This window comes from Stigmatopora argus, chromosome 16, assembly GCF_051989625.1.
Source record: "Stigmatopora argus isolate UIUO_Sarg chromosome 16, RoL_Sarg_1.0, whole genome shotgun sequence".
Classification (NCBI taxonomy): domain Eukaryota; kingdom Metazoa; phylum Chordata; class Actinopteri; order Syngnathiformes; family Syngnathidae; genus Stigmatopora; species Stigmatopora argus.
The window spans coordinates 14,073,982-14,101,807 of NC_135402.1; the positions used below are offsets into that span (position 1 = coordinate 14,073,982).

Consider the following 27,826-nt stretch of genomic DNA (forward strand, 5'->3'; position numbering starts at 1 on the left):
TTTACTGTTTGCACCACCCATTTTTGGAGTGGATTTGTGTGTATCCCCGTTAACAACTACGCACACACAACCAAACAACGTCGACCACCACATTTTTATAGACCCCACCGTGTCTACCTGCTGGTGACTAGTATCCGCAGGGTTTTAAAATCGCCATCCCCAGGACGCGAGCCTTACTTCTCAAAATAAGGCCTTCGCGTGTGATGCCCTTCGCGCATTTGGATCCCGTCAACAATATGCAGCCATCACACGCGGACTCGGCAGAAATGTCGATAGATGCTTACCCAGAGGATAGTCGTCAACCGATTAGAAAACAGGCGCTGCTGAGAAATAATCCAGCCTGGAAAAGGGATTCTCGCCGTGCACGGTCACTCCAGATATTAAACTGCAGCATCTGGATTCCTTATCGGTGTGTTGACCCCGGCTACTCGAAGGACCAAAATGTTAGAATAATGATTCAAACCTTTTAAATCATTATTAGTAATATTTAATTAAAAAAGGAAAAAACATCTTTCAACATAGCTGCTTACAACTTCGAAGGAGATGCCTTGTGACGTCGTCTCAGTCCACAGTGCATTCTAAATTGTAGTAACTGAATCATTGTATTTAATCGCGACATTCGAAAAACATGTTTATGTAATCAGTACCATAACACCCTCGCTGGTTTAGAAAAACAACAGTCTGAGAAATGAAATGGTGTGACAACCCCCAAAACAATGGTGTGAAGAATTGCATAATATTTTCATTATAAGGTAAACAAAGTAGTATTATAATGTAATCAAAGCATTCTAAAGTAAACCAAGCAGGATTATAATGTAAACAAAGCAGTATTATAATGTAAGCAAAGCCGTATTTTCAAATCTGCTGGTGGAGTCTCGTCATAACAGTCTCATTTGGTCCTGCCGGGAGAAGTGTTCGTAACGCCGTGTCCTCTTTTTTCTTTGCCCTTGAGGAGTCGAATGTGGAGGAAAAAGTCCATCTTCCCATGACTTGATTTATAGCCTTACTACTTATTGAAAAATGTTACAACACATATAGAATATTCCATAATAATTCTAACAATTATAATCAGGGTCAGCGTATATTCTGGGCAATACGGTATGTTGGAGCGTTACTACTGTTCTAGAGTCATATGCCACCCAAAATTTACTTTTGGCTTGTTAACTGTTCAGACGCTGATAACAAAGTTGAAACATTGTCAAGATTTCCTCTCTGGAATGTTCAAATTTTTGCATTTTCAGGACCCCAACATGTTGCTGCCACATAAATGACAGGAATCCCTGGAAGTTTTTGCATTTTCACCCCTGTCACCGGGCGGCCTGGTGAAGTGAGTGGTAAGCATGTCGGCCTCACAGCTCTGGGGCCCTGGGTTCAAGTCCAGGTTAGTCAACCTGTGTGGAGTTTGCATCTTCTCCCCTGTACCTGCGTGGGTTTCCTCCGGGTACTCCGGATTCCTCCCACATTCCAAAAACATGCATGGTAGGCTGATTGGACACTCTAAATTGCCCCAAGGGTGTGATCGTGAATGGTTTCCTTGTGCCCTGTGATCGGCTGGCAACCGATTCAGGGTGTGCCGGGCCCGTCTCTTGCCCGGCCGGAGTCAGTTGGGATAGGCTCCGGCACCCCCATGACCCTAATGAGGAGGCAGTTCAGAAAATGAGAGATGAGACCCCTGTTGCTGTCGTGTAAATAGCCCCTAAGACTCGGACAAAATAATTTGCAACACATTTGTGACTCTGATAAAAAGGTCTCGTGCAATGTCTGCTAAATACACAGCAGAGGGTGTTTTCAAAGGTCCCTTGCTATTCGAATTATACTACACAAGACGTACCTGGTAAAAGGTTGACACGGAGGACTCATCAGAATCATGTTAAAGTGCAATTTATTGAATTCATCAAGTGATATGCCCTATGAATAAAAGTAAACCAGATCAAAATAAAACATAAATAGTCATTTCAAAGAATTCTTTTAACACTACCTACCTCAATGGTTCTATTCCAGAGTGGGGTCTCGGGAAAATTATGCCTGTAGACCTCATTGGGAGTAGTGTTTATGTCTATGGCTGCAACAACGTGACCAGATATTCCAGAATCTGGGGAAATAAAGATATTAGTTAAAATGCTAAAATATAAATACAATACCTACCCAGAGTTTTAGAGATTTCCCCCAGTGTTTGATATTAAAAGCCTTCAGTGTGTGCTAGGGTTGTGTATTGCTTTCATATCTGGCATTATCTATCACGATTCACAGGTCACAATCCAATTGAATCTCGATACTACACTTTAAGACAGACCTGGGCAATTAATTCCACAAAGGGCCGCAGTGGGTGCAGGTTTTCGTGCCAACCCATAAGAGCAAACCTTTCCACCAATCTGGTATCTTAGAAATGCAATCAGTAGAATGCAGACAGGTGCTTCTTGTTTCAGCAGAAATCTAATTAGTTAAATTGTCTGTGCTGGATCGGTTGGAACAAAAATTTGCACCCACTGCGGCTCTTGAGGACAGGATTGCCCAGGTCTGCTTTAAGACTATTGGTTGTTATACATCACTTTTGAGGGAAAAAAAACAAATGGACATGAAAGGACATTTATATCAATTTATATCTAACCGAACCCAGGACCCTAGAACTGTGAGGCCGACATGCTAACCACTCAGCCGCGAGAAATGTAGTAAAGTAATGCCTTGACTTACAAGTGCCCCAACATCTCAGTGACTTGAAATACGAGTAAAATTCAGCGCAAATATTTGCCTTGAGATACGAGACAAATTTTTAGATATGAGCATACGAGACAGCCAGGTGGCCGAGACGTGAGAGCCTGCTTATGATAACAGTGCACTGTCTTTCTCGCCACAACTCCCTCGTGTAAAGATATCTCTACGAGCACTGGACAGAGCGTTTAATTTTTTCCATTTTTTTTTCCGTTAGTCATTGCAGAACAATGGGGGAAAACAATGGGTCCAAAGCAAGCAGGTGCAATGAAGGGTAGTGGGAAGAAAAGGCGTATGATGACAATCGATATTAAGCACGAAATAATCCAAAAACATGAGTGATGTACGCGTGACACAGCTGGCTCGCCAATACGAGAGGAGCACCCGGACAAGATGGCAAGTGGTCGTGCGTTATCATATTGTGAGGACATTTGTGTGCGTCATTTTCGTAATATTTTGAAGAGGAGACAAAAACAAACAACCCTAGATAAGTTCCATTTAAAAACTCTGGCTAAAACTGAAGGTGGAAGCGAGGCAAAAACAGCCAAGCCAAGAAGAACAGTAAAAAAAATAATACAAAATTAGAATTAAGTTTAGTGTAAGGTAAGATTAACTTATTTTTAAGTGTGTATCATAATCTAATTTCATATAAATTAAATTTATGACTATGTTATGTTACGAGTGCGTTGTCGTCCAGTCTCTCTCCCTCCGTTCCTCTCTCCCTCCGTTCCTCCCTCCCAATAATCGAAAGAACGTGAAGTAGGATCACACTTATTACTACCATATTACATGTTTTTGCACCTATGCATAAATACAAGTACACAAGAACAATTATCAAGATGTGTATTTATTAAATATTACAGCTACAAACATATGAAGACTGTACAGTGGTACCTCGACATACGAGCACCCCGACATATAAGTAATTCGAGATACGAGTAAAATTTCAAGCATATAATTAATCTCGAGATACGAGACAAATTTTGAGATACGAGAAAGCCAGGTGGCGAAGACATGAGAGGCTGTTTATGATTTTAGCGCACTGTCTTTTTTGCCGCATCTCTTTGTATAGGTATAACAGATATCTACGAGCACTGGGCGGAGCGTTGCATTTTCCCGTGTTTTTCCCTGTTAGTCAATGCATAATACAAAGTGAACAACAATGGATCCAAAGCAAACAGGTGGAATCAAGAGTTGTGCAAAGAAAAGTTTTTCACTTTTCGCGAGGGTTTCCGACAATAATCGAGGTACAGTCATACCTCTAATTACGAAATTAATTGGTTCCATAGCTTTTTTCGTAACTTGAAAAATGTGTAAGTAGAAGTATGTTTTACAGTGGGGAAAATAAGTATTTAGTCAACCACCAATTGTGCAAGTTTTCCTACTTGAAAAGATTAGACAGGCCTGTAATTGTCAACATGGGTAAACCTCAACCATGAGAGACAGAATGTGGGGAAAAAACAGAAAATCTGATTGTTTGATTTTTAAAGAAATTATTTCCAAATTAGAGTGGATAAATAAGTATTTGGTCACCTACAAACAAGCAAGATTTCTGGCTATCAAAAAGGTCTAACTTCTAACGAGTTCTCCAATCGTTACCTGAACAAATTAATTTGTTTTTAGTTCATTTCTATGGGAAACGTTCATTTGAGTTACGAGTAAATCGACATACGAGCTCAGTCTCGGAACGAATTGTGCTCGTATCTCGAGGTACCACTGTATAAGTATATAAAATGACTAATGTATTAGTATGTAAAAATAATAATCTATCATATTTTCTTGCATACAAGCTGTATTTGTCACTCAAAAAAATGACTGAATCCAGGGTACGGCTGATACCCGCATAAATTAGACTTGCCCTGCACCAAACTGCAAGGTGCCAAAACCGAAAAGCCATAACGCAAAGCAATGCGGCCGATACGGTCATTTATTTCAAAATAGAGTAAAGATAAACATATAATTCTAAACAAAATTTATTTTGACACCTATGAATGAAATTCAAGAGAAAAAAAACGTATCTTGCTTAAAACCTGAAAAAACTGCCACTGCTCGCTCGGGGCATCGCCATCTTACCGTAGTTAAACTTGCTAAGCTGCACTGGTTTGCAACTTCTCTAGCAAGCGCGAGCCAATGCTGGCGACGATGAACGTTAACTCACTCAGAAAATCGACGCTGGTGCGGAAGGTGATGTGAATGACGAGGACAGCTACAACAGCGATCTGTCACTTGATTTTCACCAGTGAATTTGTAATCCCTTAGCAGTAATCGCCTTGTATTTTTGCCTTTTGTTGAATAAATATGTATGTTATCTGGTTTCTCTTTTCATCCATAAAATTTACCGCATCTTCTCAAAATCCTAACCAGCTAGTCGAAAAATATAGCGGCACCCTCTAATGAACGGCACCTCTAATTGAACGGCACTACTGGGGAAAGGTTGAAAAATAGAACGGCATGCCGTTGAAATAAAAATAAAAACAATAAAAACTTGGCCCGACAACGCACTCTCTCAGCTGCAGGACTGCTTTTCCCGCACCAACTGGGAACTTTTTGTACACGACAACCTCCAGGACTACACGGACTCTGTTCTTTCTTACATAAAAAACTGCATCGACAACGTCACTATAGATAAACGAATACGGGTTTTTCCTAACCAAAAACCCTGGATGACCAATGAGACACAGGCACTCATCAAATGCCGTAATTCCGCCTTTAGATCAGGGGACAAGATAAAATATAGCGCTGCCAGAGCTGAGCTGAAAAGAGGCATTAAAAAGGCCAAGGCAGCATATACCAAAAAAATTGAGGAGCACTTCACAGAAAATAACCCAAAGAAGATGTGGCAAGGAATACGACATATTACCAACTACAACAACAATACTATGTCTGTTAATGCAGATGCCTCACTAGCGGAGAATTTGAACCGTTTCTTTGCCCGCTTTGAGACTGACAAATCAGGCCCAGTCTCAACACCCCCACCACCACCCTGCAGCAACACACTGACGTTCCGGGAACAGGAAGTGAGACTGGTAATGCGGTCTGTGAACACCAGGAAGGCTGCGGGCCCTGACGGGGTACCTGGGAAGGTGCTCAAAGCCTGTGCTGACCAGCTGGCTGGAGTCTTCACAAATATTTTCAATTGTTCCCTGCAACTATCCATCATTCCATCTTGTCTGAAATCTGCCACCATCATCCCTGTCCCCAAAAAGCCAACCATTGGCAGCATGAATGATTATAGGCCTGTTGCCCTCACGCCTGTGATCATGAAGTGCTTTGAAAAGTTGGTAGCCCGCCATATCAGGAATACTATCTCTCCCTCAATTGACCCTCACCAGTTTGCTTATAGAGCAAACAGGTCCACTGATGATGCTATTGCCATTGCTCTTCATACAGCACTGAGCCATCTGGAACACCCTGGGAACTACGTGAGGATGCTCTTCATTGACTACAGCTCAGCCTTCAATACCATAAAACCGGACATTCTGACTGACAAACTCTCCCACCTTGGACTATCCTCTTCAATCTGCTGCTGGATAAAGGACTTCTTGACCAACCGACCACAGACTGTTAGACTTGGTCCCCACCTCTCTTCCTCCATTACACTAAGCACTGGCTCCCCTCAAGGCTGTGTACTGAGTCCTCTTCTGTACTCCCTGTACACCTACGACTGTGCACCCACCCACCAGTCTAACGCCATCATCAAATTCGCTGACGACACCACTGTGGTCGGACTCATCTCAGGGGGGGATGAGTCGGCTTACAGAGATGAGGTCAACAATTTGTCTTCGTGGTGCTCGGTGAACAATCTCACACTGAACACCACGAAAACTAAAGAAATAATCTTGGACTTTCGCAAACACGGCACAGATCTGGCCCCACTCCTCATAAATGGAGTATGTGTAGACAGGGTCCAGTCCTTTAAATTCCTGGGGGTCCACGTCACGGACAAGCTCTCATGGTCTACAAACACCACGGCAGTGGTGAAGAAGGCTCAGACACGACTCCATTTCCTCAGGGTACTCAGGAAGAACAACTTGGGCTCCAATCTTCTGAGAACCTTCTATAGAACCACTGTCGAGAGCATCCTGGCGTACGGCATCACAGTGTGGTACGCTGGAAGCACGGCGGCAGACAAAAAGGCCATGCAGAAAGTGATTAACACTGCCCAGAGGATTGTCGGCTGCTCTCTGCCCTCACTTGAAGACATTGCCAGCCCGCGTTACCTCAGCAGAGCCAAGCACATCATAGGGGACCCTTACCACCCTGGTCACAATCTGTTCCAGCTGCTGCCCTCTGGCAGACGCTATAGGTCCCACAAAGCTCGGACAAATAGGCTTAAGGACAGTTTTTCCCCACATCCATCAGACATCTAAACTCGCGCTAACATACACACATTCCCTTCTGCGGCATATGAATAGATGTTTGGTTGGTGATCTGCCTCCTACTAGCTGACTTGAAGGAAGGTAAGTGGCAGACAGTGTGCGGTAATCGAGAGGTAAGCGACCTGTATGAAATCGAGAGGTAAGCGACCACAACAGCGGAATGACAAATTACAAGTCCGTAACTTACACTTATTTAGGTCTTTTGCCGATTAAACGTAGCTTATGGAGAAGCACCATCAATTTCGTCACACGCAGTTTCTGCGTGTGATGACAAGTAGGCTTTTTGTGTTGTGGTAATGACGACATGGCCTATGTCCGATTATTATTATTATTATTATTATTATTATTATTATTGAAATAGGTTTTACGGTATTTCTTATTTCAAATTGAATAATTTGATATTTTGCATTTAGAAATTTCTCGAATACGGGATCAAATAAAGTTTTAACCTAACAAAGACAGGCATGTTAACTTCCTTATGATATTGATCTAAATGTGCAATCCAACAGACGATCCTTTGGATTCATACGAAGATTTTCCCTTCAATGTAACGCATTTGTGCTCCTATTAAAGCCATGATTATGGAGGTGAAAATTGTGAATCAGGGCGTCTTATACGAGACAAAATGTAAAATTCAACGATTGGGAAAGAGGTTCAGAGATGGGTCTTCACGCATGATAATTGGTATTGAGTTTCAGGTATGTAAGTCGATGGCGTCCACCGAGATGTCTTCCGGGGATCCTTAACATAAAAAAAAGAAAACGCAATCTACTGAAGCTGCGAAGTGGTGAAGGATGGCTGTGTTGTGATAACCACAAAATCAATTTTCATTCGCATTTGTAGGAGCAAAGGCAGCTTACCCATGAGAATGTGCAGAGGAAGCAAGCCAGGACTGGAGAGGAACGTGAGGAAGAGGAGGAGGAGCAGCTTAGTGAGAGTGAAAGTGAAGACGAAGACAATGAAATCATTTACAACCCTAAGAACTTGCCCTTGGGCTGGGATGGCAAGGTACGACCAGTCACGCTTATATCCAAAAGAACATCATTAAAATAAAATAAAATAAAAATGTCCTAATGTTAATGACAACATTTTCAACGTAAATTAAAAAAAAATCTTTAAGTCACTGTCATCTTTCATAAGTGTGTTTTTACACCTGGCCCTGCCCTAAACTGCCTGCAGATGTCCTGCTCAATTCTTCCACACTGACTAAAACATCAAGAAACTTAATCAATTCAATTTCTTTAACCCACAATTTGGAGTGTCGAGATAAAGGGCTAAGACAGGGGTGGCCAAGTCCGGTCCTCGAGAGCCTCTATCCAGTCTGTTTTCCATGTCTCCCTCCACCAACACACCTGAATCAAATAATCGGGATCGATAGGAAGCTTCTGGAGAGCTTACAGATGAGTTGATCATTTGATTCGGGTGTGGTAGAGGATGGAGACATGGAATACAGACTGGATAGGGTCTCTCGAGGACTGGACTTGGCCACCCCTGGGCTAAGATAATGCCTCAATTGTGACATCACTAGCTTCATGATTGTAGATTGATATTTGGCAATTTGAGGTATCCAATCGTCTAATATGAGAAATCAATTCAAAACTGCGTTATTTCAGCTCAGATGTCGCTGAACCTTTCTCCTGTCTCCTCTCATGTTGGAGACATGAAGAGGTTTGCCACGAGTGGGCTTCAATTTGATCCCCATTGTTGGTTATGAGACACGTCCCTCCATGCACACACACCACCAGAAATGCTCATTTGAATTCTCTCTCAATGTACACGTTGCATTGTACATTGTTTTTAATCAAAATACATCAACATAACTTGTAAGAATCCTCAATATATTTTTAATAAATCTAGTGGTAGAATAGAATATTTTACCTTGTCATTTCTTTAGTATATCTTAAGTATATCAACAATGTGTGCATGTGTGTGTGTGTCTGTATGCGTGTTTATATAGATAGATAGATGGGTGGTTGGGGGGTTTCTTGGTGTTATATTTTGATGGGTCCATTGATGGATGGATGGATGGATTTTTTTGTCAAGAATCAACAAGTGGGACACAATCATGAAGTAAAAAAATTATCGGATTTTTTTTCGATCGGTGGTTTTCTCGGTCTAGCTCTATCTAGAGCAGGGGTACTCATGACGTCGAACGTGATCGACCGATCGATCTCCAAGGCTCTACTAGTAGATCGCCTGAGAGTAAGGCTTCAGTATGTCGAAGATTTTGTTCGGTGTATAAAGAAAAATAATAAAAATGTCAAAATTCAAGGTGAAATCGACACCGAAAGACGGGAGATGAAAAATAGGGGAAGTTAGGGGCCCACTTCTTCTTGCTGAATTGGGTTCCACTCAGCCCCAAAGAGGAAGAATTTCACCGCAGAAGAATAATGACGCGTCGAAGAAGAACAATTTTACCGCAGAAGAATGATAAATGTTCGGCCGGCGATCCGGTGGCGTGGGTGCGCCCCCTCGAGCGAGGTCTGCCCCGAGACCCGGCCCTGGCCAGAAAAGGCAGCCACACGGTACGTAGAGGAAGAGTTCCCTAACATAACTGAAGAGAATGGTTAACTCCCAGAGAATTTTTTGGGGAATTGAATGCCTCCCGGACATTCTTATTTAAAGCTGAAATGAACGTGCAGATAATCATCATCATGTGTAATAATTGGATTGGATAACTTTATTCATGCCTTAATCAACTAGTTTAACCATCCTTATGCTTAAAAAAACAAGAACAAAGCCTATGCTTTGACTAATTCATTTATAACAGACAATGCTGTTTTTTTAGGTCATGTTGTTACCGGAAATGTTTTGATCCCGCGCTTAGTCAGGCAAGTACAGTAATCCCTCGGATATCGCGAATAACGTAGACCAGACATGGTCATAATTGGATTGGATTGGATAACTTTATTCATCCTGTATTCGGGAAATTTCATTGTCACAGTAGCAAGAGGGTGAGAATGCAGATACAGGAAAGGCATTTTAGACATAAATAGCTAGGTAATAAGTTAATAAATACATAAGTAAATACATAAGTAAATATACAAGCGTGTTGCTGAAAAAAAAGTATATATATCTACCTACCTACTTACATACAGTTGTGGTCAAAAGTTTACATACACTTGTGAAGAACATAATGTCATGGCTCTCGAGTTTCCAGTTATTTCTACAACTCTGATTTTTCTCTGATAGAGTGATTGGAACAGATACTTCTTTGTCACAAAAAACATTCATGAAGTTTGGTTCCATTATGACTTTATTATGGGTGAACAGAAAAAAAGTGATCAAATCTGCTGGGTCAAAAATATACATAAAGCAGCGCTAATATTTGGTAACATGTCCCTTGGCCATTTTCATTTTCAATTCGGCACTTTTGGTAGCCATCCGCAAGCCTCTGGTTGAATCTTTGACCACTCCTCTTGACAGAATTGGTGCAGTTCAGTTCAATTTGATGGCTTTCTGTCATGGACTTGTTTCTTCAGCATGGTCCACAAGTTCTCAATAGGGTTTAAGTCTGGACTTTGGGAAGGCCATTCGAAAACCTTAATTCTAGCCTGATTTAGCCATTCCATTCCTTTTTCATATCCATGCTCTCCTGACTTGTTCAAGTCAAGTATTCGCTTTTTCAGATCCATGCTGAGCTCCTTTGACTTTCCCATTGTAGCCTTTGTGGGAGTTTGCATCCAATGAGCCCTATTTAAATGGCCTCAGAAGTCACCAGCTGTAGTCACTCATAATCACTCAAGAAGTTAAGAGGCCATGCTATGAAGCTCATTTCACTGACACAACTTTCTAAGTCACCAAAATTGCTAATTCGTGTTGCCGTATGTATATTTTTGACCCAGAAGATTTGATCACTTTTTCGGTTAACCCATAATAAAGTCATAAAAGAATCAAACTTCATGAATGTTTTTTGTGACAAAGAAGTATCTATTCCAATAACTCAGAGAAAAATCTGAGTTGTAGAAACATGACACATATCACATAACTTCACACCTTCTTCACACAGTCGAGGACACTGTATGCGTTGCCGCGGCACACTGCTAGAGAGATGCGCTGTAACAGCCATTGACACTCGCGTGGCTCATTTGAAACAGCCACGAGCCGGGAACCTACCTCTAACAGAAACTTCAAAGTGGAGTCCCCACATACACCTGAAGTTTCGTAGGCTATGGGCTGGAACAAGTATCTGTCAACAAGCGGTGCATATTTGACAGACTTCATTGACTCTGCCTTGTTCGCAGCTGAGCAGGCTTTTATTGCAGATGAAGCAATTGAGGATTGAGAAAAGGTGTCAACAACTGTCACATCCCATGTCAAACACTTTCCCATATTCCAAGGAAAGATTGACAAGCCGTCAGGCCTTCGCTCGTCTGCACGCACTAGACCAGTTGGTTCGAGAATTGAAGGAACTCCAGCTTGACATAGTGCGCGTTTAACGATGTCGTTGATGTTGGAGTGACGAGGGAAACGACCAGCTTGGACACGGCAGGATAAGGGGTGGAGAGCTCGGCTATCTATTGAATGACCACATTTGCACAGAATCGGGTCACAAACTTTGACACCAAGACGATGAGCAATCGAGATGCGAAGCTCATCGGGGGAGAGCTTATTGCCCAAAGTCGCACTTGGCAAAGCATTCAACCAAGCTCCGGAGGGAAACGTCGACGCTGATAATATTCGACTGCGGTCCCACTGATTCGAAGAATCAATCAAATTGCCTTTCATCCTCAGGCAATTGATTTCATCCCACTCTTTCTGTACTCCGAGATGTGTTGGAGTTGATGAATGACATTCATTCCAGGCATTTAGTGCGCCATCAATGTCAATTGATTTATGAGGATCAATTTGAGATGAAGACAAAACAGGTCGCACTAACTCAACTGTAGAATAGAATGATGACAGAAAAGAGGGGAGGGACAAGTCAACAAGGGAGCGGATACCAATGCCACCGTGACGAATTGGGAGTTTCGACTGATTCCATGCGGACTGTGAAAAGTCAACATTCAACAACGAGGATAAACAATCTTTTATGACATGGTCGAAACTCTGTAGACAATTCATGTTACGATATTCGGGGAGCTTCTCATCGCGTATTGAAGTTTGGGAATGAAGAGACAATTTCGTAGGATGAACATGGCCTGATGATTGTCAATTTGGCACAGATTTGAGGTTAAACGCTTCAAATCGTTGAGTCGTGCATCAAGGAACTCTTGCATTGAATCTTTGTGGAGAGGTGCACCCAACAATGACCATTTATTAGTAGGTGCAACAACAATTGAAGGGAAGAGTTCCTGGAAATGACAAATCGTACTCTGTCTTTCGTGGGGGGCAAGGTTTGAAAGGTAAACTTCACATTTGGTGTCGTTGATATCAAGGCCGATGCTTCTGAAATTTTCTTTGACTATCGCAGCGTCCGACCAAACCACATCAGGGTCACCACCAATGTTCCCTCTAATTTTTCGTTGGTCTGAGCAGAAAGTCAACCTCCCTGAGCGCACTGAGTACCAGTGTGAGCGACATCATCGGTACTCGGATGATTCGCCTAAAGACGTTTCGCCGACGGACGTTTGACAGACGGGCAGGTCGCCGAATGGACGTTCCGCCGAACGTTCATTCGGCCGAACGGAGGTTTCGCCAACACGGGATTCGCGCGCTCGCCCCGCCCCCGGATCGTGTGTGTACAAGTTTTTCAACCTCGGCCCGCGGGCCATATACGGCCCGTTAGGATTTTTAATCCGGCCCGCCGCCGGTGTTGTCCAAATTATAGTAAAAATCAATGTTAGTCTACCATCAATGGCAGCCCGGGAATAAGCACTCTTGGGCGGGCAGATGTAGCAGAACCGAGCCGTAAAATGACAGCAATCGGGTCAAATCCATCCTAAAACAGCATTTAATGATTAAATACAAATACTGGAGCTCTTTGGACATTAGAACCGAGCCCAGGGAAGTGAATTCCTCGGTAAAATGTCGTGATGATATCGCGATGGAGGCAAAAAAACGTCTATATACGTCCATTCGCCAAACGGCTCAAAATGCTCTCAAATTCGGTCAAATCCAGCCGAAAACAGCGTTTAATGATTAAATACAAATACTGGAGCTCTTTGAACATTAAAACCGAGCCCAGGGAAGTGAATTCCTCGGTAAAATGTCGCGATGATGTCGCGATGGAGGCAAAAAAATGTCCATATACGTCCATTCGCCAAACGGCTCAAAATGCTCTCAAATTCGGTCAAATCCAGCTGAAAACAGCGTTTAATGATTAAATACAAATACTAGTATTTGTATTTAATCATTAAACGCTGTTTGAACGAACGTTCATTCGGAGACCTGTCCGTCTGTCAAACGTCCGTCGGCGAAACGTCTTTAGGCGAATCATCCGGTCACGACATCATCATTGCTCGCTATAGGCACACCAGTATCACACCTGCCACAAGCAGGTGCATGTCAATGTTCCCTCTAATTTTTCATGTAAAACATGCTGTAAAACACGAAAAACATAAGTGGACAGAGCTACTGCCACTGGCTGCCGCTTAAATGGCGCCATCATGAAGAAAGGGGTAAAAAAAAAAAAAAAAAAAATTCCGTTTTTTTTTTTACTGCGCGCCATAGGATTGCTGCTGCGCAGAGAAGACGAGAGTAGTGCGCAATTGCGCACGCGCGCATCTTAGAGGGAACAGTGGTCACCACCCAACGTTGCATCATCCAAGTACCACAAGTTGAGCTTGGATGACACTGCTTTTGAGATATGGTCTACAGCTAAGGCAAAGAGAGCCGGTCCAAGGGGATCACCTTGCTGTATACCGGAGCTTGAGGGGATTATGTGGTCATCACAATAGAGGTTGGATGAATATCCGTAGGATTGACTGATGTATGGCAGGAGTGAGGGATTGAAACTCTTGACGGCTTGAAATATTGAGTTGCGATCAAGGCTGTTGAATGCGTTTCGGACATCGATCTTCATGATGATTGTGGGTGAGATCGAATGCTGGATGAATTCACGAACCGCATGTGAGATAATTTCACAACCCCGGGCTACACCCACGCCATACTGCTGGGGTAGGAGTTTGTTTTTCAACGATGACAGACATGGAAAAATCAAACATTTAGCAATCAAGCGACGTAAAGTGTTTCCAACTGCTATTGGACGGATATCTCCATTGGCTTTGGATAGAGGGAATAATTGAGCTCCGAAAAAGAAGTCACGAATGAAGCTTGGAAACTTCCCATTTGCTCCTAACTCGCAAAACTTCACCAAAGATGAAATGAGAGCGATTGCGGAGTCTCCTTGGCGTTTCCCAATGCAATCTTTCAAGTGTTGTGGTCTCAACATATCCGGACCGGCACCGGATCCACTAGGGAAAGACAAAATGGCTTTCGATAGACCCTCAGGGGTGAAAGTTAGCTGAGGAGGGTCAACATTGTCTGGGAGAATGATCGGGGAAGGAGCAGGAGGATGTTTTATTTTCAATTTGGTAATGACACTGTCGTCAATCGGAACAAACGTGTTCGATGAACTGAGGGCCCGAACAGCGCCTTTGATGTCGAAATCATTCAATTTGCTGTTGACCACTTTTTGAAGATTAGACGACGGAAACTCGAAATGTTGGATCTGCATTCCAACCTTTTTGTGATACTTGGGAGATCAGATGTAGCAAGAAATTCTGATATGTTTGACTTGATTTTTGAGGCTAGAGAGCTGCCCTTGGCTGTGTCTGAGTCATTTTTGGCGAAATGAAGAACAAATCCGGGGAACACTAGTAGCCGATACCATGCTGAGCGACTTTGACTTGAGCAAACTTCTGTTAGCAATGAAGCTAGAGTTGTAGAGAAGAGATGACGAGCTGCGGCTGGAATTCGTTTCACCACAACAGACGACTTACGAAGATTTACCATGTATCTTGAGAATTCATCAGTGGACAGGGAAGATGAGTCTACGTCATTCCCTCCAAATTGGACGTCAACGGTATTACCAGTTATTCCCGTACAAGCTGCACATTCCCAGAAAGGAGTGAGTGAGTCTGCTTGTTTCCTGGTAAGTCCAACACAGCTCAAGTGGTAATCTTTTTTACATAGATGGCAGTTTATAGATCGGAGGCGTTTGCTGTTGCGGGAGCAAAGACCACATGGAGGAATGTGTGGTTGACTAGATGAGTGAGATGGATCACAAACATCGCACTGAAAGGCAGTATCATCATCAATGTTCTCTATATCCACATCGGAAAAACCGGCACATCTGAAGTGGAGCCACCCGTCGCATGAGTCACAAGCAATACCTTCATGCACATGTTCTCCACAAGCCAAGCATGTGTCCGCATCAACTGAGGAGGTCATTTGGCACCGTGTTCAATGAATGCAACGGGCCGCCGCGATTAGGTTTTTTTTTTGGACCACGAATTCGAACACTAAAAAGTTAGTAAATTAGATCCAAAGCGGGAGTTCCTGCGGTGTACGGGGCGTCAAGACTGGCTTTGGCTCGGCTCCCTTGCTCGCTTGCTGCTTGGCGGGTCGTTTTAGCAGCGAGCCCAGTACGTTTGTCCCACAAGAAGTCCGTGGTGCAGGCGTTAGCAGGTTAGCAGCAAGCCAAGTGGTAGAGACGACGCCTTTAGCCTTTAGCTTCCAACTGGTTAGTTTGCTGACAAACAGCTCGATATGGCGTCGACAAGTTGGTCCCTCGTGAAACCGAACGTCTAGTCGCCGCTACCATAGCAATGCTTGTCACTCTCCAAGCTCCGAGCTCTCCAACTCGTTTCCAATTGTTGCTCCCCCGATGACTTCCTCGTTCTCAGCCTGGTTTTGGAGCGAAAGATTTTGGCTTCGCGAAAATGTTTCCTGGGCGGACCTGGAGCATCCACCACCTGGCGTGGAGTACCCTCGAGTGGGAGATATACTTTATGCCAGGGGTCTCAAACTCGCGGCCCGCGGGCCAACTGCGGCCCTCGGGACGATAATTTGCGGCCCCCGTCTTAATATGAAAGATTAATGTTTGTGCGGCCCGCAAGATTGATATGAATGACACATGTTGTGTTCGGAGCTGAATGAACCAATCACAGTGAGGTATACGGCTCTGGAGGGCGGGACATCGGCCGGGCTGTCCAGTGCCTCGCTCACTCACTCATTCATTCCTCCAATCAGCTGGGTGGAGGAGAAGACGTGAAGCCGATCACTTCGCTCGGCGCGCACACTCCTACGCTGCTCTCAGCATAGAACTGAATGACGCGCTATGATCCAGCCTGTCAGTGTCTGTAGCCATCTCCGCGAGTGAAACTGAAACTTAACAGTAAGTGCGTTAACATGACACTTGAGAAATTCGGAGAACTGCCGTAATACAATACGATCGGAAAGCGAAAGTGCGCACACACCCCGACGTGTGTCATTTGCACTGAAAAAGTTGCGGTGCACAAGGAATACAATTTGAAATGTCATTATACTACGAGACATGCTGAGGAGTACGAAAAATACCAGGGAGATGAGAGAGCCAACCAGGTTGCCAGTCTTACAACACTTCTGAGGCAACAGGATTTCTTCAAGAAGGCTACCAAAGACAGTAATGCAGCAGTCGAAGCTAGCTACGCCATTTGTGAGTTGATCAAAAAGTGCATATTACTGGCTGCACATATTGTCTGTCCAGAAAAGGAAAATCAGTTCAACCACATCAGCCTTTCTGCCAACACCGTGGCAGAGCGCATTTCTCACCTGTCAAGTGACATTTATAATCAAATGTGTGAGAAAGCACAATGTTTCAGTGTATATTCAGTGGCTCTTGATGAGACCACAGACATCACAGACACTGCCCAGCTCGCAATATATGTCCGTGGTGTTGATGACAATTTTGAAGTAATGGAGGAGTTGCTCAGTAATTCCAATGCATGGCCAGACCACCGCTAAGGAAATATTTCACCAGCTGTGTGATGCCATTGAGAAGGCCAGGGGCAACTTGTCAGTGCTGCCTATGACAATGTGAGAGAATTCTGCACTAAACTTGTGTTATGGAAAGCCCAGCTCTCTCAGACAAACCTTTGCCATTTCCCAGCATGCAAGGCTCTCGTGGATGCAGGCACACCATTCAGTGGTGAGAAGTATGTTGAGGCCATTTCGAAGCTACAGGAGGAATTTGATCACAGATTTGCAGACTTCAAGACACACAAAGCCACATTTCAAATTTTTGTGGATCCCTTCTCCTTTGATGTGCAAGATGCCCCTCCTGAGCTTCAAATGGAGCTCATTGACCTGCAGTGCAACTCTGCACTCAAAGCCAAGTTCAGGGAGGTGAGTGGAGAAGCAGACAAGCTTGGGCAATTTTTGAGAGAGTTGACCCCCAGCTTCCCTGAACTTTCCCGAATGTTCAAGCGGACCATGTGCCTTTTTGGGAGCACATACTTGTGTGAGAAGCTCTTCTCCACCTTGAACTTCAATAAGTCCAAGTACAGGTCCAGACTTACTGATGAGCATCTTCAAGCAATACTGAGGGTCTCCACTGCTTCCTCCCTCAAGGCAAATGTGACTATGTGAGAAGAAGCGCTGCCAGGTCTCTAGCAGCAAGAAGTAGGCAAGAGAAGCCGTGTTCAGAATATTTCATGTTCAATGTTCCATTCAAGTTCAGAAAGTTAAAGGTTAAAGAGCTGTTAATACAGACATTTGAAAAGGAATAAAAATAATTCATTTTCTCTACTTAGCCAGCCAGTGTATATCTACTGTATGCTCATTATTATTATTGTATTTTTGTATTACTGATTGATTTATTTTTTATTCATCTTTAAGTTAATTTATTTAATTCATTATTTTTTGTTAAAAAATAAAGATATTTGATAACGTTGGAATGTTTTATCACCGCTTTTCTTGTGGAAATCCTGATGCGGCCGAGTCTCACCCAGACTCGGCCTCTAGCAGCCCCCAGGTAAATTGAGTTTGAGACCCCTGCTTTATGCCCTTCAGCTGGCCGTGGGAGTGTTTGCACTAAGGATCCTGTTCGAAAGGTAATATGGCCCGTGTTTTGTCTGCTTTCCTGTCACTCTTTCGCTTTCCCCTCGAGGGTTTTCAATGGTTTTTCAAGGGTTGTAGAAATAACTGGAAACTCAAGAGAGCCATGACATTGTTATTCACAAGTGTATGTAAACTTTTGACCACAACTGTATGTATATACATATACACATTAATGTATATGTATGAATATGTATGTAACAAGTTCGACGCAAAGAGCAACAATTTTAAACTGAGAGACAAAGAGCCACACCACGCAGTGAGCTGCCAAAACAGACAGATACACACAATTCAAACCATATTATTCACAGTAATACTTTGTTCCCCTTAAAAAAACAACAACAAAGTGTTCATTTTAAGGTAAGTGTCCACCCTCAACACATCAAATGCAGTTAGACAAAAATATGATAAGCTAAGAGCTGCGTGTTTGCCACCCCTGGTCTAGAAGAAATGGATGAAATGGCTTGAAATAGGAAAATCTAGGGTTCCTTGCTAAAAGTTTGCCTCCAAGACTAGACTTCGGATAAGTGGGAGATGATGGATGGATGGGTGAGTGTGTGGATGCAAGAATGGATAGATGCATGGATTGACAGCTTTTTGTATATAGAAGAAAATTGTCCTGTTGAGTTTTAACTCAGATTTTCCCTTTCTTACAGCCTATTCCATACTGGCTCTATAAACTCCATGGCCTGAATATAAATTACAATTGTGAAATCTGTGGAAACTACACCTACCGAGGACCCAAAGCCTTCCAACGACACTTTGCGGTAATTTTAACTTGAGCAGTTTTATTTCACTCTTTCCTGCAGGGTTCCTACAGTCCCTTAAAATCCTTCAAAACTCTCTAAGGTATTATGCAATTTCTCGGCACCCCATCTAAAAATATGAATTAACAAGTGAGGGAAAATAAAATTGCCGCTACCCATTCCTTCTGAAGTTTCTTTCCCCTGTTGTTGCATGTCACATCGCCGGTCTCAAGAATACAATCCATGTTTGCAAGCACTTTGTTACATATTGGAAAGATGAACATGCCAAGCCTCCCACACTAATTTATCGATTGGTGCAAATCTGACAAATGACTTCACCAAATGAAAGACTTAAAGGTGCTGTAAACTCAAATTGATGATTGTCTTTTAAATCAATTGAATCAGTTTGAAAGTTTTAGGTAGGGTTTGAAACACCAGTTGTTGTCATCACATCTTGAAGGGTTAGGTTTTTTTAGTGGTTTCTAGCCCACTGCTACTACTTCATTAATCCGTCAGTTTTCTATTGTAACAAGGAAAAATACCACAATGGCACAAGGACATGTTCGTAACTGCAAAAGGATGAACGTGAAGAGGTTTTTATTTCTCCTCAAAATTTGGCAACGCTCCGGTTCACTAACCAGGGGCATACCAACTATTCCGATATCGAGGGGTTGTAGGTGTCCTCGACTCCCTGTGGCCTATGTCCGATTATTATTATTATTATTTCACTCAGCAATAGGGACACGACGTGCCCGCACTGTCCTCGGCTTGCTGTGGTAGGTGACGCTGGGTGCTTAGCAGGCATATTCGGCAGCGATATAAAATTCAAGCCTGCTGGAATTGACTCGAAGTTGTTCTTTCTCCACAAGGTACAGTGGTACCTCGACATACGATCGTAATCCGTTCCGAGACTGAGATCGTATGACGAGGTTCTCGTAACTCGAGCGGACGTTTCCCATTGAAATGAATGGAAAACAAATTAATTCGTTCCAGCCCTCTGAAAAAACACCAAAAACAGGATATTGGATTGGAAAAAATGTTTTATTTCTTCTAATTCCCCATCTATTAACAAAGTAACACATAACTAGTGGTTTAATAGAAATAAAATGTGTTTAATCTAACTAAAATTGGGCGGATTTCCCAGAGGGGAGAGGGGCACAAAAGGGGCGGGGGGCTTCGGGTTTTTTCCCCACACAACGCACTCGTAAACGGAACAAACACTCCACCCTCACGTTCGCTATCGATGGGCTGTTTGCTGTTGTACTATTCCCTTCAAAATATTCCGAAAATGATGCACACAAATGTCCTCACAATCGGATAACGCACGACCACTTTCCAACGAGCAGCAGTCTTTTATCAGCGATCGCTCCGCTGCTCATGGGAGCTTCGGGGGCGCTGGCTAGCAGCTCCCTTTTAGCTTGTAGCATCTGTGTTCGCATCCCCTTTGAACGGCGCCTATGATAGAGTTGCTACCGGGGATGCTATTGCGGGGAGTTGCGAGCCAGTGCCCCTGATGTTCTTATGAGCAGCGAACGAGAAGTAATATAATGCTCCTCATATTAGATAAAAATAACAGGAAATGCAGCAGCTGAGCTTACCCACGTATTGATTGTGGGTAAAGTTTTATTCTGAGAAAGAGTGCCATTGCCTGTCGGCGTTGTGTGCACGAGTATACTTCATTACCCAGAAAGCCCTCTTTTCCCCGCGCATGCGCGTTGTGCGTTTCCTGGTCTGAATAACTCATTCGGTGCTCGTAAATATTGTTATACACGAAAGATATGCAAAAAAGACAGTGCCATGGCCACCTGGCTTGGTCACATCACAAAATTTTGATCCTATGACGGGCGAATTATTCGATCGAAATTTCCGTCGTAAGACCACTGTATAATGTACGTGATGGGAAACGCAACCTGCTGGATTTTCGGCGCGCCCATTCTTCCTCAGTGAAATACGCTTCTTTTTCGACCTTAGAGCCAACCATTTCAGCGCCGAAGAAGAAGCGGTGCCCTGACTTCCGCCATTTTTCATGTCTTCTGTTTTCGAGTTTCAGCATAGATTTAGATATTTGTATGAACTTTTTTTTATTTTTATACCTCAGAAAAACATCCACGATGTAGAGAAGTGAGAACTCCTGCGGGATTTAAAACGGCCTGATGCTTACAACTACCAGCTCGATATCTCGAGTACAAAGTTGCTCCTTTAGCGTCATGTGCCGCCGTCTACACCATTTGCTATTAATAAAAACACATAGTCCCCAACCTTTCCTCTCTAACCGCCCTCCTCAGCTTTTCTGTCTGTCCTCACCAGTCGAAAACCATCCAGGCAGATGAGTGAGTCGGTATTAATTCAACCATGTCTCCATGAAGCACATAATACAACACTCCCGATATTCGCGTTGCAGCCTCGTAAGCACTGTTAGCTCTTCCATCTTATTGGGGAGAGAGCTTACATTCCCCATAATAATAGACGTAATGCTTGGTCTGAAGCGTCGCTTCTCCCGCCACTTTCGTCTAGCTCTGCACCCTCTTCTCTTTCTCTTTAACTCCGTGGGAATTTCCAGCAATATCCAGGTGTACCGCTAACAGCTGATCCCCTGTTTAGGACAGAGGAGGCCAGGCCAAATGGGTCCAAAAAACGTCCAGAACCAGCAGAAAGAAACTAAACTAATAGAACAAAGACTGCCTCTGCCTGGAGTCGAGTCGTAAATGTCGTAAAAACATTGAAGGATAAAGTAAAGTATTAAGAAATATCAAAATGTAATAAAAAAAGATAGAAAAGCTGTAAAAAATGACTTAGAACGGACGGAGCTACTGCCACCAGCTGCCGCTTGAGTGGTGCCATTTTGATATAAGATTATCATATCATTTTATGATTAATGTACGATACATATAACGGGGAAATTTCTTTTTTGCTGTATAAAGACCTCTTATTAACTACTATGTATATCTGTGTTGTTAGGAATGGAGGCATGCCCATGGTATGCGCTGTCTTGGAATCCCCAACACAGCCCACTTTGCTAACGTGACACAGATTGAGGATGCTGTCTCTTGTAAGTCTTGGAACTCACACTGTTTATGAATTCCTGGATTTTTAATTTTTAATTTCTAAATTATTTCATCCAATTTTATGCAAAATCAAATATCAAGAGTTACATCAGAACATTCTTCCTGTGGATTGTACAGTACATTATAATATTGCATCTGGAAATGATTCACTCAAGGTCCGGGAACCAACAAGTAACATGGAAAAGTCAACTACAGTAATACCTCGACATACGAGGAATTTGAGATGAGTAAAATTCCGAGCAAATATTTACCTTGAGATACGAGACAAATTTCGAGATATGAGCATTTGAGATAGCCAGTTCGCCAGGCTGCTTTAAGATTCTCTCTCGCTGCATCTCCCTCATGCAAAGATCTCTACGAGCACTGGGCGGAGCGTTGCATTTTTTTCCTTTTTGTTTTGTTTGTTTTTTGCATTAGTCAGTGTAGAATTAAGGGAAACATAATAGATCTAAAGCAGGCCGGTGCAATGAAGGGTAGTGCAAAGAAAAGGCGTATGATGACAATCAATATTAAGCATGAAATAATCGAAAAACATGAGTAGTGTACGGGTGACTGAGCTGGCTCGTCAATACGTATGGAGAGGCAGGAAGTTAGCCCCGAAAGCCGCGGTGGAATACATGAACCTCTTTGCCTTGGTTATTCCACAAGAATGTTTAAATTTAGTGTAACGTAAGATTAAAACTTTTTTTGTGTGTACGTTACAAGCGCATCGTCAAGAGACTCTCTCTCTCCCCCCTATCCACGAACTCCCCGTTGTATAAAATAATGCCTCATTTTATTATTAAACATCATAACCACTAGTTATTTGTTACTCTGGTAGTAGATGGTGAATTACAACCAATAAAAATGTTTTTCCATTGTAATATCCTGTTTTTTGGTGTTTTTTTCAAAGGGTGTGATAGGTTTATTAATAGGTATACTTTAATAAAAACAGAGAAACATCGTTGACATTCCAGCATTGAAACTTGCAAGTGAGAATCGTCCTGGCTCGTCCTCGCCACCGTGACATTCTGAAGAAACGGCATCCTCTGTCCATTTAGTCGCGCATAATCAAAACACTTAAGGTAATCTGATTGAAACAATTGCATAAGCTAACCGAATAACACCATTAAGGTCAAAAAACAACTGCCACAACAATTGCATATCAGGTCGGCCACCAAAAACACCTGCGTAAGAATTTGCACAAGTAAGCATAATAACTTCATATAAGGTAAACCGGGCGATAGTATCTTTAAACAATATGCGAGTATTTTCGGAAGTTGTTTCGATTATCGCCATCTGCCAGAATCCAAGTCAGAGCAATTTAAGAGTCCTTCACAGATCTTCATTGCGAACTCAGATCAACAGTCCTCGGCCTGGAACATGGGGATCTGTCCGGTCAATAGTCCTGAAAACAATTAAATGTCCTCGAAGCCAGCTGCCCTGTAGAGTGACCTTGAGCTTGCTCGGTCCCAAATTAAAATAAAGCTCCTATACATATGAATGATTAATGCACATATAATAACATCCCAGAATAACCCCAACAGGGTGGGAACAAATTCATTTGTATTTAATTCATTTCGATGGGAAACGTTGATTTAAGATACGAGTAAATCGACATACAAGCTCAGTCCCGGAACGCATTAAGCTCGTGTCTCAAGGTACCACTGTACAAAAATAGGGTTAGACAATATATTTGCAATAAAATAAGATGCATGTTCCATGTAAATCACGTCAGGTAGCCTGAAAGACAAAGTGACAAAACAACATAGGAATAAAAATAATATAGTATTGAAAAATAACATTAAAACAACATCTTTTACTTACTCTTTACTTCAATGCGGCCCCTTTTTGAATTGAATTGAATGCTTTTTATCGTCATTATACAAGTATAATGAGATTTAAAGCTTTCACCACAGTGCACAAATAAAAGCAGACGGACAAATAAATTAATAAATAAGTAGTCCAAGTGAGGTCAGCAGAGTGAAGCGCGCCTGTTCCGTTCTGAAGTACAGGAGTTCCATGGTTGGTTTTGTAGGCATTCAGCGCCAAGTCGCACCATTCGCTGAGTCTATGGACGAAACAACAAACAAGCAGAAACTATCATTATATAGTAGAGATAAATAATCTGGTTTTGGTGTTCGTTTTTGGCTCAAGCTCGGTTTAGCACTAGTTGTTTCTGTTATGATGTCTGAAGCTAGCCCGAGGGGGGTGACAACTAGAGCAAGCACCATCTCATTGCTCATCCACACAAGGACCATCTACGTAGGGCTATCGCAACAACGAGTTTTGTAAGCAAACAGTCGTCAAGTGGTAGAGGTCGAGAAGCAGTAGCGAAGAAGTTGTCTTCACCAATATCCTACTTGCAGCCACCATCCTACGTTGAGTTTTAACTGTGGCTTTGCCTGGGGAGAGATTTCCGTAAAGAATATTCACACACACATCCGCAATTCACGCTTGTGTTTTCAAGATTTACAAATATATCCAAGATTTTAACTTAAGAGATCCACAAATATATTAATGATTAGTGCAACACAACATTGGAATAACCCAAAACGCTGCACAACAAATGCTTGTCACGTCAAATATTTTGAGACACTGTCTCGCCTCCTGGGTGATTATTGTCATACCTCGCCACTTCGCGGATTCAAAGTTTGTGGCTTCAGTCTATCACCATATTTTTCATCCAAGTATCCAAAATAAAAAAACTTCATAAGAATTAAGTGCTGTAGCCTTCTTGAAGAACTGCAGGCCGCCTCTCCATAGAGAGAAAAACAGGCCGGTAAATTACTATGATTTGAAGAATTAATGATGTGAAGGAGAAGACCATCATTTCAGGCTGAAAAAATTCTGGCCGAAAAAAAATCGTCCATGATTATGATGGAGGTTCATCAGTCAGACGATCAGATGAGGCTGTGAAGCTGGCTATGCTAGCTAGGCTTCCCAGACATGACGATGGAGTTGTGCTCGCGAGCCACTCAACCCCCAAAATTGTTGAGAATCTCGTCGAAATGATGAAATTGGGGAGTGAGGAAGAAGAGATAGGTGGCATGTCTTTGTTAAAAAAAAAAGAAACAGCAGTCACAACTCAGTTATTAACACTGTGGAACCAAAAAATACTTTTAGTGGCTCATCTTACAACATAACATGTAAGATTTTGATTTTGACTTTACTCCTGTTATCAGGAAATGTGCATCCTAACCCAGGACCGCCTTTACATAACATTAGTACAGTCGTACCTCTACTTAAGAAATTAATTGGTTCCAAAACTTTTTTTGTAACTTGAAAATTTTGTAAGTAGGTGTACTTTTTATGTAAATTCTCTAATTCGTTCCACGGTCCTCACACAACTACCAACTTAAACCTTTAAAATTGGTTAGTGTACCAATTTTATATGAAAGATATGAGGAAACACACAAAAATGAAAGAAAATTATAAGGAAATGATTTATTAATGTGTTAAAATTTTAAAAAGCATGTGAAAATGTGCCCTGCCCCGCTAAAATAGTTGCCTTCGTGGCCGTTATAATTGGATACGTAATGCAGAGCTACCAAATACTACGAATCGTCCGTAGTTTATTACGCCAGTTTATAGCAAATTACAAAATCTGCATTTTCAATGAAAACTATGAAGAAAAAAATAATCAAGCAATGTTTGACGCGATCGGTGTTTCAAAACGTTACGTTTGCTTTTAATAACTTTTTCTGTTAAAATTTGCTAATTGAGGATGGCACAAATCGAAACTACATCCCCATGACCGTTCGTTTAGGTCACATCTGTTTAAGTCACATCCGTTTAGGTCATGTGGATGTAGTTTCGATAGATTTTTGAAGCAGCATAGACGTACCATACCCATGGCTTCCAAGCGAAGACGAGAGAACTGTGATACTGATATTTTGCTATCGGAAAAAAAATACAACGAACTGTGTTTGGCGCCATCCACCGAAGGAGAATTCTTTGCGTACTATAAGTTTTGCAACATGAAAACTGTTGCTTTGCGTGACAAAGTCTGGTTGGAAGTGAAAGTGGATTATGAGAAGATTAGTATTCTATTTGAGTAAGATGATGAAGGACTTTGTACTGGTGAGAACGTTCGTCAGTATATGAAAGAGCAAGAAATGCCTGAAAAAAGTGCACAAGTGTGAGAAAGTATTATAAAAATGCAGTGAAATATGTAAAAGAAAAATTTCCAATGAAGGGCGAATTGCTCAAACATGCTGAGGTAGCTGATCTCAGCATCGTCAAAAAAGTTTCTTCACAAGTGTAAGGAGGTATTTCATCAACAGATTTCCATGCATGAAGCCTGACTATGAGGTTGATGCCTTGGAAGAAGAATTAAGCTGCCTGCAAGTTGAGGAGCTAGGAGACATTACAGTACAGGAGTGAGCAGATGTGCAATGGGGACTAGTAGGAGAAATAAAAGACAGCTCTGGAAACCCAAAATATGCTAACATAACAAAGATTGCACTGGGCATACTTTTGATTCCCCACAGCAATGCCACATGTGAACATGTTTTCAGTGCTGTGAGGAAGATCAGGACAGACTTCAGGATGTCAATGAGACCAAGCACACTTGAGGCCATGGTAAAGATGGACATGCAACTGGTAAAGATGGACATGCAACTGGCTGGAGCAGCTTGCAATGAACAGAAATATTCAAGGGAGGAGCTCCTTTCAAAGAGGCCAAGCGTGCAACTGAGAAATTTAATAGAACTAAGAAAATTGATTGAATTTGCATGCGGTATAAAATTTGTAGGCCTTTCATTATTCATTTTTTTAATTCAAAATGTTGATTGCCACAAATATTTTGACTTTTACATGTGCCCTGTGTATGTGTGCGTGCGTGCATGCGCGAGAGCGTTCAGTCTTTAGCCTAGTAATTGTGTACCAGAACACATTCATAAGTCAAAACAGATGAGGACCGAAGCGTCAGGAAGCCGCTTCGAGTGTCCATGGTGGGGTGTAGATGACGAGTGTGGAGTGCTCATTGCAGGTCGTTGAGTCAGCCTTGACTTAGGTATGAGTACTTCGGTCCATCCTGGCACTTCTTTGTTTAGATTAAACAAGACTTTCAAGAGCAAACCTTATACTTCATTGCAAGCAAGTATGATAATTATACTGTGCGCATAACTAGAGGCGAGAAAAGCATTATTTAATAGCAAGGCCAAGCTTCTTTTAGGTTGCAGGCAAATGTATAATAATAATACACTTTTTTTAACACTAGTGTGGGCCAAACTGAAGTCCCAAAAGGCCTTAGAGCGTTGGCAGCCTGACACAGAGGTAAGAATGGAAAACATTTTGCATAATCATTTTCTGATCCAGTAATGTGACAATACATACTGAGATGTTTTTTTTCCCAGGAAGAGTATGAGGACTCCAGTGGAAATGTAGTCAACAAAAAAACATATGAGGACCTCAAGAGACAAGGGTTACTGTAGATACCCAAGTTTGTTTTACCAATACAGACGCTCCCCTACTTACGAACGCAATTGGTTCCGAGCGATTGTTTCCAAAGTTGAATTTGTTTGTAAGTTGATTCAGTGCTATATTTTGTATTATAATTTATGTTTAAGGCCGATATAAGTATATTGAAGGTTTATATAAGTGCATTTGTATGTTTAAGGCTTGTATAAGTAACACGCATTGGTTTGTACTGAAAAAAAACATTTAATAAAATGGAGAGAATATGTACAGTACTGTAGAGAGAGAGAGAGATTTATGTATTAGAAACTGGCCAAAAGAAGCGACCTAATGACGATTGCACAGTTTTCTTCTTTTTTTCATCATAAATGATGCGGTAGCACTGTATGGCATCATTCAATTGATTTGCAAACTTCGATACAACGTTCAATATTTGGGTCCTGCTGCTCGATCTTTCTGTTTATAAATGGTACTGACGGTCGAACGATTCAATGCCCGTGAAACGCTCACCACTCTCACGCGCATCAAGCTTCGTTATTATTGCCAC

General features: G+C 42.3%; 2 protein-coding genes across 3 annotated transcripts in view; one reads left to right on the top strand and one right to left on the bottom strand.

The window, feature by feature from the left end:
- Window positions 1-15,931, bottom strand: part of LOC144090954 (aldehyde dehydrogenase, dimeric NADP-preferring-like) — a 119,254-nt gene extending 103,323 nt beyond the window's left edge. For both annotated transcript variants that reach the window (XM_077622892.1, XM_077622893.1), the window contains exons 1-3: window positions 15,365-15,931; window positions 1,983-2,092; window positions 1,832-1,908 (exon numbers count right to left, since the gene is read on the bottom strand). The gene's annotated coding sequence lies outside the window, so the exon portion shown is untranslated. The remainder of the gene's footprint in view (window positions 1-1,831; window positions 1,909-1,982; window positions 2,093-15,364) is intronic.
- On the top strand, window positions 7,763-27,335 carry LOC144091337 (splicing factor 3A subunit 3-like). Its single transcript, XM_077623593.1, has 6 exons — window positions 7,763-7,786; window positions 7,932-8,096; window positions 18,725-18,835; window positions 21,773-21,863; window positions 27,083-27,138; window positions 27,219-27,335. The coding sequence occupies exons 1-6, from the start codon at window positions 7,763-7,765 to the stop codon at window positions 27,294-27,296; spliced, it is 525 nt and encodes a 174-aa protein (XP_077479719.1). The 3' UTR covers window positions 27,297-27,335.
- Window positions 27,336-27,826: the final 491 nt, after the last annotated feature.

Excerpts from the sequence above, each read along its gene's own strand:
- LOC144091337 (XM_077623593.1), top strand. The coding sequence starts at position 7,763 with ATGATAATTGGTATTGAGTTTCAG. Across the intron at positions 8,097-18,724 it reads CCTTGGGCTGGGATGGCAAG|CCTATTCCATACTGGCTCTA; the intron begins GTACGACCAGTC and ends CCTTTCTTACAG. Across the intron at positions 27,139-27,218 it reads GTTGGCAGCCTGACACAGAG|GAAGAGTATGAGGACTCCAG; the intron begins GTAAGAATGGAA and ends TTTTTTTCCCAG.